Source organism: Galeopterus variegatus, unplaced genomic scaffold (genome assembly GCF_000696425.1).
Source record: "Galeopterus variegatus unplaced genomic scaffold, G_variegatus-3.0.2 Scaffold2683, whole genome shotgun sequence".
NCBI classification, from domain to species: Eukaryota; Metazoa; Chordata; class Mammalia; order Dermoptera; family Cynocephalidae; genus Galeopterus; species Galeopterus variegatus.
In genome coordinates, this window is record NW_007728794.1 from 150,247 (window position 1) to 160,544 (window position 10,298).

General features: G+C 43.2%; 1 protein-coding gene across 3 annotated transcripts; it reads left to right on the forward strand.

The window, feature by feature from the left end:
• The first annotated feature begins 70 nt into the window (after positions 1-70).
• Positions 71-4,549, forward strand: LOC103598609 (uncharacterized serine/threonine-protein kinase SgK494). Of its 3 annotated transcripts, none has more exons than XM_008582638.1 (12): positions 76-132; positions 529-762; positions 855-938; positions 1,073-1,141; positions 1,538-1,607; positions 1,820-1,942; positions 2,123-2,163; positions 2,380-2,407; positions 2,517-2,606; positions 2,694-2,782; positions 2,913-3,023; positions 3,474-4,549. In XM_008582638.1, exons 1-12 carry the CDS (start codon positions 76-78, stop codon positions 3,693-3,695), a joined length of 1,218 nt encoding a protein of 405 aa, XP_008580860.1. In that variant the 3' UTR covers positions 3,696-4,549. The 3 variants fall into 3 exon arrangements, with proteins under 3 accessions (XP_008580862.1, XP_008580860.1, XP_008580861.1); XM_008582639.1 differs by having other exon boundaries at positions 1,838-1,942; XM_008582640.1 differs by lacking the exon at positions 529-762 and having other exon boundaries at positions 71-132.
• Positions 4,550-10,298: the final 5,749 nt, after the last annotated feature.

Genomic DNA, 10,298 nt, shown 5'->3' on the forward strand with positions numbered 1-10,298 from the left:
GCATCAGGGGGAGGAATTACTTATGTAACTGGGACAGCAGATTTAGCAGAAGGAGAGAGGAGGCAGAGACTGGGGATGGGAGCAGTGAGTTGTCGGCAAGGGCAACACACTCAGGTGGCTGCTTCTCACAAGGTACGCTGTGAGGTTTTGGCAGCCTGTTGAGGGGAGGTGAATGAGACATGGGCTTGAGGTCTGGGAAGTGCCTGGTGTGGGGAGCATGTCAGTGATACCCAATGTGAGGGTGGGGTAAGGAGGCTATACTGTGAAAGCATCGCAGCCCCATACTGAGGCACAGGTTGTATTACTGGTGCGTCACGGGGAACATATCCAGTAATTGCTTTCCTAGAGGATTTAAATTGTGTCCAAGAAATCCAGGCCTTAGCACAAAGCAAGGGTCATGGAATTTTGCCTAGTGCTCAAAAATGTACCTCTAGGGGTTAAGATTTAAGGGGAAGAATGCCTGCTGAGATGGAAAGAATCTGCAGTGCCTCGGGGGCAGAGGTTTAGAGTGGCTCCCTTGGTTCTCAGCAGGGTGGCAACCTCCAGGGCTCCTGGGCCAGAGCCTGGAAGAGCCTCTGGTCAGGTCTGGGGACCATCAGGTCAGGTCTGGAAGAGCTGTGGGAGCTACGGGGTCATCAGTGCCTGCACCAGGAGCCCCTAGAGCCAGCCCCACTGCTGTCTGAGTGGCCAGTGCCTCAGTTCATCAGCCTCTTTCTACCGGAGTTTCCCCTTAGGCCCATTAGGGGGCAGCAGCAGCTGAAGGTAGGTCAATAGTTCCCTGGGAGGGGTCCGTCTTTTGAGAGAAATGTAGAAACAACTATGTTAATTGTCCTGTTCTCCATTTCTGTGTACAGATTTTAGGCCTTGTGGCTAAAGGCTCCTTTGGAACTGTCCTCAAGGTGCTAGATTGTGCCCAGGAAGCTGTATTTGCAGTGAAGGTAGGGGCCTAGCTACTCTTCCACATTATTTTCTAGTCCTGCTTCCAATCTTGGTTCCAGGGAGAGGTTAGGAAGAATAAACTATTCAATAGCACTGTCCTCTTCTATAAGTCATCACTCTTTTCCTTTTATAGGTGCTACCCAAGGTAAAGGTCCTACAAATGGACACCCTAAGGCAGTGCAAAGAGGAGGTTAGCATCCAGGTATGTACAGAGTCCTGGAAAGGATTGTGGGAAGAGCCAAACCAATGGTAGGGAAAGCACCTTTCTTGTCCAATTATCATGCTTTTCCTGGTTCTTCCCCTTCCATCTGCTTCAACCTAGTTTAACAACAAAGATCTGGGAAAAGTAGATATTAGCTATTAACGTGGTTATTCCAGGTCCTGCCAGGGAAATCTCTCTAGCATGTCCCAGTGTGTTCCTTAGTATTATGCTGGTTCCAGGATTACCAGGCAGTAAGTCCCAATTACTGAATTCCTCTGAATTGATAGGTGAGGCAGCAGCTCCCTTTCTGCACAACTAGGTAAAGCCTGATTTCTTGGCTGCTTTTATCCTCAATGACAGTATTCCTCCCTAACTTCCTGTTTTCTTTGTCCCTAGCGACAGATCAACCATCCTTTTGTACACAGCTTGGGGGACAGCTGGCAGGGAAAACGGCACCTCTTCATTAGTGAGTGACTGGCCTCTCTCCTCATCCCCAAGATGATAATACTCCATACCTGAGATTACCTGTCTCTTTTGGCTTGTTTTGCCTTTGCTCTGTTCCCCTTCTCATAGCACTTCTCTATCCCAAAGGGAGAGGGAATAGCAGGTAGCATCAGTTTGAACAAGAGGCCTACAATGCCTTGAGCCCAGGCATTGTGGCCCCCAAACATTGCCTAGACTTCTGGTGCTTTGCAGTGTGTAACTACTGCAGCACAGATCTGTACTCCTTGTGGTCTGCTGTTGGCTGTTTTCCTGAGGCTTCCGTCCGTCTCTTTGCTGCTGAGCTGGTCCTGGTGCTATGTAAGTGAAACAATGGTAAAGGAAATGGGGATGGAAGAATTAAGTTGTGGGAGAGGAGAGAGGAGAATTTATATTAACTCTGGAGGTCAAAGAATAGGGAAAGGATGAAGTGGGGGCTTCTAGGGAAACTGGAAAGGACAGAAGAGCCTCAGCACACCCCATGCTTGCTGTCATCCACAGGCTATCTCCATGACTTGGGCATCATCCATCGAGATGTGAAGGTAGAGTTAAGTGCTTTTTCTCTTTGAGGAAAAGCCTCAGAAGTTTATACAGGTCCAAGAGGGCAAGGAGGGAACTGAGAATAGCTGACCTTGGGGCAAGGGCCATCCAACTATAGATTTGAATACTTAGGGCATCTTCTTCAGCTGGGGGGTATACATGAGGAAAGAGTTGAAAGGAAGAGGAAGAATAGTAACTTCTCACCTGTGAATTTTCAGATGGAGAATATCCTCCTGGATGAACGAGGTAAGTTTTTTACTTCCCTAGCTCCAGGATAAGAGGTACCTCAGTTTGGGAATAAATCATGGCTGATGAGGGGTAGAACAGAGTGGTGCTTTTGCCTTTTCTTTCATAGGCCATCTGAAACTGACAGATTTTGGTTTGTCCCGCCACCTTCCCCAGGGAGCCAGAGCCTATACTATTTGTGGTACTCTTCAGTACATGGGTGAGAGAGGCTATAAAGCTTGTGGGTAAGCATTGGGCAAGAGGATAGCCAAAGGATGTCAATGACAATTATCTTTCAAATCTGTAGCCCCAGAGGTCCTGAGTGGAGGGCCTTACAACCATGCTGCCGATTGGTGGTCCTTGGGTGTTTTGCTTTTCTCTCTGGCAACTGGAAAGGTGAGAGAATGATAGTGGTGTGGGTAGAGAAGAGAGGGGGCTTTGCCCTGTGGTGGGAAGAAGTCCTTAGGAAATCTTGCCTTATCCTACTAAGGAATATTTTACCCCCATCTCCTACCTCTTAACTTAGTTCCCAGTGGCTGCAAAGAAAGATCATGTGGCCATGTTAGCAAGTGTGACCCACTGTGACTCTGAGATCCCAGCTTCTCTTAACCAGGGGCTCTCACTCCTGCTCCATGAGGTAAGAGTGAGCACTACTTTCCTTCTTGACTACCAAACCGTTCACTTTCTCCTTCCCCTATTATTGAAGTGATACTTCCCCATCCTCTGATTAATTGGCAGAAGGGTGTGGGGCAGTGCTCCAACCACCTAACTACTTGCCCTCTAACCAGTACTTTAGATTTCATTCCTCAGTGCCTATCCCCCAAATTTCCTCCCTGTTCAGAACAGATAGGTCCGTTCTGAGACAGTGAACCAGTGCCGCACTCTTAACATCTGGAAACTCACAAATACAGTTCCCTTATTCCCACCTTTGCCTCTAGCCTGTTTCTCCTTGTTTTACAAATCTACTCTTTAGGGTTCTTCTTCCTGCCCTCTACAACTCCATGAACTTCTTTCTCCTTTTCCATCTTCTCTGCTCAGCCCCTTCACTATCCCAGTTCCTCATCCTTTATGCTGTATTTCCCTTCAGCTTTTATGCCAGAATCCTCTCCACCGTCTCCGTTATCTGCATCACTTCCAAGTCCACCCTTTCTTTCGGGGTGTGGCCTTTGACCCAGAGATCCTACAGAAGCAACCAGTGAACTTTGTCATGGAGGCACAAGCTACCCAGCCCAGTCCATCGGAGTCTATGTTCTTCAAGGACTTTGACTGTGATCTGGAGTCCTTCCTGGTCCACCCCATCCCTGATTGAGCCTCTCTGTTTTAGATTGGGGCCCAGCTGGGAACCTGAGGATATCCTCCACTGTCAACTCAGTATGACCACCTTGATGAGCCAGTGTGTTTTTACTGTGTAGCCCCTTACCATTCTGTTCTTCTAGGTGTTGGACCAAAGCTCCAATTTTGGGCATTCTCCTACTGGCAGCCACAACTGGCCTTAGCCCTTCCCCATCGTACAACCCACCTCTCAATTCAACATCTCAGATCAGGGTGGTGACCTTTTCCTTTCCTTCACTTCTCAAGTTGTCAGCCAGAGGCTTCTTCCACTTTTCCCTCTTCTTGTTTCTCTGTCATGTTTCCTTTCTTGGGCAATAATGACATTTCATGGGCTCCCAGTGTGCTACTTATATGTTTAGTAGGCTTGTCAGAAGCAATATGAATGCTTTTCAAAGGTCTCAAAAGCTGGCATTTCAACTCCTAAATACACAGCTAAAAAGTATGATCTGGGGTCTCAAGGTCAGTCTGCAATAAATCTAATTTTTAAAACTGAAAAGTGAATCTAACAGCCTAATGTAAGAAAATATGAGTAGAAACTGAAACATGACTGGGTTAAATATCTTCTCTAGGAGTAACTGGAACAGCTATCACATCTTTTCCAAAACAAAACATCTTCGAAACACATAAGGATTATTAAACTGGTAATTTTCCTTAGACAGCCCAGGATTCACTTTCTGATGGGCAAACCAGGGATTAAGAGGTATGATGTCAACCTTAAGATTTAAGGTTAGAGATGTATCTCAAGAACCTTTTCCTTTAGTAAGGAATATCATGTGGACGTTATGACGTCTTCATTTTTCTTTTTTTTTTAAAAAAAGATGACTGGTGAGGTGATCTTAACCCTTGACTTGGTGTTTGTCAGCACCACGCTCACCCAATGAGCTAATCGGCCATCCCTATATGGGATCTGAACCCACGACCTTGGTGTTATCAGCACCGCACTCTCCCAAGCCACGGGCCGGCCCAACGTCTTCATTTTTCTTAAGCTAACTTCTCAAAAGCTTCATTTTTGTTCCGAGATTTGAGGGAAAAATATGCTTTAATCTAGACCATGTTATTCTTAAGATTATCTGATCTTTCCTTCCAGACCAAAGAGTCTGGAGAGCACTCTACGTACTTCTATTTATTGATTTTGTCTCTGGATTAACCCAGATTTTCCCTGTACATAGCTGGCATTTTATTGGCCTCTGTAGAATTGCTTTTTGTGAATTGCTGTTTGATTTTTACCTTAAGAACACTAAATATTCAACTGTATTTTTCTCTTTGTGCTGATGCTAGATCACTTAGAGCCCAATTTGTGGCCCACTTCCAGCAAGTGTCTATAGTTCCATCTTCCTTTTCTGCCTTTGTTTTCCTTATCCTCATTTTTCTAAGTTTTAATCTTTTTAATATTACAATATTATCTGCATCTTTGTAAGCCTTTTTGGAATGAGATTGGGATGTAAATAAATAAAAGAATGTATCCTTTATTCTTTTATCTCATTTGTTTCTCTTCAGATACTTTTATAGCTTTATTACTTTTTTTTCAAAGTTGTAGTGACCAGAACTGCACATTAGATAAAAACCCTGAATACTAGAAATAAGAATTAATGGTTTCCAAAGTAGTAGTTAAGAGCATTAGATTGGAATTAAGCAGACCTGGTGCCGAGACCCACCAATAACTATCTCAGTGTCTTTAAACAAGTCATTTAAACCTCTCTGGATATTAATTTCCTTATGTATAAAATGACAGGATTATAACCACTGGTTCTTAATTGTGGCAGATGGGTTTCATATTTCTGTGATATTTTTTCAAAGGGCAGATGCAGAGGATTTTATGATACTGTGTGTCTGGCCCAGTGTTAATTAATGTTCAGGCCACCCAACATAATATTGCCTTTCTGGTAACAGCAACACAGTGACTTAAGGTCCTTAGAAAATGATTAACATAATGTCACTAGGGTCTCTTTCCTAGGTCATATAAGATATATTAGAGACCATGATTACGTAAGTGTAGTTTGATTATTTCTTACCAAATGAGGACATTTTCAACATACTCTCTTTAATGGTACACTACAACTTGACAACACCAAGTCAAGGGTTAAGATCCCCTTACCGGTCATCTTTAAAAAAAAAAAAAGTGCACTACAACAGAGATTGGGGTGGAGTGGAGGGAGTGATAGAAAATCAAAGTTTCAGAAAGTATAATTTGAAAAAGCACTGCCTCCTTTTCCCAGTTCTGACATGCTTATCCCTGGAAGGCATTCTGTCCTCCCCACCCTCCACCCACATTCAGAACCACTGACCTATAAATATAATACCTTTTACTTATTCATGTTAAATTCACTTAAATTTTTTTTTCTATACTGTCTGAAACGGTCTTTCAGGTTTATCCCTATGCTTTGATTTTTCATTACTTAGAAGAAATCAGATTACCTGTAAACATGGATATTTTATTCTTTTCGAAGAATTTAAGATAATCTGGTTGTCTTTTTTTGGTGGCTGGCCAGTATGGGGATCCAAACCCACAACCTTGGTGTTAATAAGGCTGCACTCTAACCAACTGAGCTGTCTGGCCAGCCTAAGATAGTCTTAACACCAATCCTTATTCGTTTCTTATAGAAAAGTGTCTTTCTAGCTCTACTCATTGTTTCTTACCTGTAACCTAAGTTACTTCATTATATATTGATGTATTCATTTGTTTCCTTGTTCATTGATTTAACAAACTGGTAATCTCAATTCCTTGGTTACTTCTTTAAGTAAAGTCTTCAGTGGAGAAATCTTGTTAAAGCTTTTCAAAAAAAAATTAAATAAATTGAATAAATTCATATTCATTGCATTATTAACCCCAAGTACCTCAGAATGTAACAGTATTTGGAGATAGGGTCTTTAAAGAGGTAATTAAGGTTTTTTTTTTTTTTTTTTTAAAGATGGCCGGTAAGGGGATCTTAACCCTTGACTTGGTGTTGTCAGTACCACGCTCAGCCAGCTAGCTGACCGGTCATCCCTATATGGAATCCGAACCCGGGGCCTTGGTGCCATCAGCACCGCACTCTCCCGAGTGAGCCACGGGCCGGCCCAGAGGTAATTAAGTTAAATGAGATCATATCAGTGGGACCTTATCCAGTATGACTAGTGTCCTTATAGGAGGAGGAGATTAGGACCCAGATACACATAGGGAGAATACAGCCATCTACAAGCCAATGAGAGAGGCCTCAGAAGAAACAACCCTGCTGGTATCTTGATCTCAGATTTCTAGCCTCCAGAATTGTGGAACATAAATTTCTGTTGTTTAATCCGCCCAGTCTGTGGTACTTTGTTATGGTAGTACTAGCAAACTAATACAACCCCTATGAGGAGTTCTATTAGATTAATCAGAAATTATTTTTTTTGGTTTTTTATTTGAAGGCTGGCTGGTATGGGAATCTGAACCCTTGACCTTGGTGTTTTATAACAGCTCACTCTAACTGAGCTAACCAGCCAGCCCTTAATCAGAAATTACTTTTTTATTTACAAAAAAAGCATGCTATCTTCTCCCTTGTAGGTCAGTATGCTTATAGTCTTTTTTAAAATACACCTTTAATGTAACAGTTTTGCTTATATTCTAAGAATGTATTATTAAAAATTTCGTTGGCGCTGGTATACGGAACCCCACTGACTAGCAGCTGTCACACTCCCTCCTTTGTTCAGTGCTCAGCATGGCAGCAGGGTTAATGATTCCACAATTTCATCCTTGAGTTCACTCAGAACTGTCTGGTGGATACTTCTCAGTTGCTGATTTGGGTTATGTAGTTGGATTTTTACAAAATAAGAAATCTCTAATCCTAAGTTTTTTTTTTTTTTTTTTTTCCCTGACCGGTAAGGGGATTGCAACCCTCAGCACGGTGCAGTCCGCACCACGCTCAGCCAGCAAGCGCACTCGCCATCCCTATATAGGATCCGAACCCACGGCCTTGGCGCGCTACCAGTGCTGCACTCTCCCGAGTGAGCCACGGGGCCAGCCCTCTAATCCTAATATTTAAAAACTATAACTGTTTTAAAATAATTGGGCCATTTCATATCATATGTAAAACTCAATTCCAGATAGATTAAAGATTTAAATGTGATCACCAAAACATTAAAAATCTTAGAACATATGTGTGAGACTAGACTTATAATCAAGAGATGGAGGGTTCAGGGCCAGCCCGGTGGCACACTGGAGAGTGTGCTGCTTGGGAGCGTGGCGGAGCTCCCGCCGAGGGTTCGGATCCCATGTGGAGACCAGTTCCTGCTCACTGGCTGAGCGTGGTGCGGGCGCAACACCGAGGGTTGCAATACCGTTACCGGTCAGTAAAAAAGACAAAAAGAAAAAAAAAAAAAAGATGGAGGGTTCAGATCTCCATACTGGCCAGTTGCCAAAAAAAAAAAAAAAAAATATATATATATATATATATATATATATATTAAAGAGATTAGGAGACACCTAAACGAAGACAGAAAATGAAAGTACTGTGAAATCTGATGAATGAATGACTCAATCGAGATAAGAAATCCAGATGCTATGAAAGGAAAAATAAACATTCTGACTGTATGACAATTTTATCTTTGTATGGCCAAAGATAAAATCAGTGTATAAAGAATAGATCTAAAAATAAATATTTGCAATGATATTAAAGAGTTAATGTCTACAATACAGAACTCCTACAAATTAGAAGAGAACCTATATTTTTTTGAAGTGACCAATTAGATCTATATTAATTGGCTTGGAAGGCTTTATTTTATTTATTTTTGTTTTGTTTTTTGGTGGCTGGTCAGTATGGGGATCTGAACCCTTGACCTTGGTGTTGCAAGACTGTGCTTTAACTGATCTACCTGGCCAGCCCCTGGGCTTGGAAGGCTTTATACAAGACATGGAATGAGGACAAAAATGCAGAAGTGTAAGAAATCCTATTTTTGTAAAGGATGGAATTTCTTCCCCTCCCCTATGAGAGAGAGAGCAAAAGAGAGTAAACATGAGAAAGTGAGAGAAAGAGAAGCTGAAAGGGGGAGAAGAGTAATGCAAGTGGAAAGACAAGGCGGAAAAAAGAAAATAAAGGCACTAGCCCTCAATTCCAGACACCCCCAGTCTGTACATCAATTTTTTGGAAAAAGTGTGTGTGTTTGTGTAAATAAGTCAAACAAAATCTCTATGTGTATACACACATATATTTTTTATAAAGGTGTACACACAATTGGTTACTGTAGGAAAGTAGAATGGATGGGGGAGACTTTGCCTTTATGTATCTTTGCATTGTATTGTTTCTCTTGCTATAACAGGCATCTATTATTTATTTATTTATTTTTTTGTCTTTTGTCTTTTTCCGTGTCCGGCAACGGATCGCAACCCTCAGTGTCACCCCCGCACTGGACCGGGACCGGCAACGGAATCGCAACCCTCGGTGTTGCTCCCGCGCCTCGCTCAGCCAGTGAGCGGGAACCGGTCTGTATGTGGGATCCGAACCCTCGGCAGGAGCGCCGCTGCGCTTCCCAAGCGGCGCACTATAGCAGTGCGCCACCGGGCCGGCCCCGGCATCTATTATTTTAATAATTTTTTTTTTTCCTTTTTGTATTTTTTTCGTGTCCGGCAACGGATCACAACCCTCAGTGTTGCGCCCGGACCGGACCGGGACCGGCAACGGGATCGCAAACCTCGGTGCTGCACCCGCACCTCGCTCAGCCAGTGAGCGGGAACTGGTCTGTATGTGGGATCCGAACCCTCGGCAGGAGCGCCGCTGCGCTCTCAAGCGGCGCACTGTAGCAGTGCGCCACTGGGCCGGCCCAATTTTAATAATTTGAAAAACAGCACGAAATTTAAAAAGTTCAACAAACTAATTTTTTTTTTTTTTTTTTTTTTTAAGATGACCGGTAAGGGGATCTTAACCCTTGACTTGGTGTTGTCAGCACCACTCTCCCAAGTGAGCCACCAGCCAGCCCTCAACAAACTAATCCTGATACATCCTTTTAGCTACCCAGTTAGCGTGTGACATACCAACTGCAACATGGACTAAGCATTCCAATTCACACATTTCTATAATACAGGCTTTTACTACTGGCACTTAGAGTTTTCTGTCTCGGCTTTTCTGCCACTTCCCACCCTTGTCTTATTTGCTGGGTCTTTTTGATTGACGACAAGTATTTACTCTTTGGGAATCCTTCTGCAGAGTCTTGGGCAATCTTAGGACTCGTTAGTCCTTTTGTATCATCTCCCCTCTCTCCCCCCCAGTTTCCATTCAAGCAATTGTTACCTCTACTACTTGCAGACCGGGACCATGATATTTCTAGAGCAGTGCTGTCCAATAGTAATATTCGTATAATGCAAGCTACATAATTACGTTTAAGTCTGCTAGTAGCCACATTCAAAAAGTAAGAAAAAAAAGGGCCAGCCCATGGCTCAGTTGGGAGAGTGTGGAGCTGATAATACCAAGGCCACGAATTCGGGTCCCTGTATAGGGATGGCTGGTTAGCTTGCTTGGGAGAGCATGGTGCTGACATCACCAAGTCAAGGGTTAAGATCCCCTTACCGGTCGACTTCAAAAAAAAAAATTTTTTTTTTTTTGGGCCGGCCCGGTGGCGCACTGCGATA

Excerpts from the sequence above, each read along its gene's own strand:
- LOC103598609 (XM_008582638.1), top strand. The coding sequence starts at position 76 with ATGGGAGCAGTGAGTTGTCGGCAAGGGCAACACACTCAGGTGGCTGCT. Across the intron at positions 939-1,072 it reads AAGCTGTATTTGCAGTGAAG|GTGCTACCCAAGGTAAAGGT; the intron begins GTAGGGGCCTAG and ends TTCCTTTTATAG. Across the intron at positions 1,943-2,122 it reads TGAGCTGGTCCTGGTGCTAT|GCTATCTCCATGACTTGGGC; the intron begins GTAAGTGAAACA and ends TGTCATCCACAG.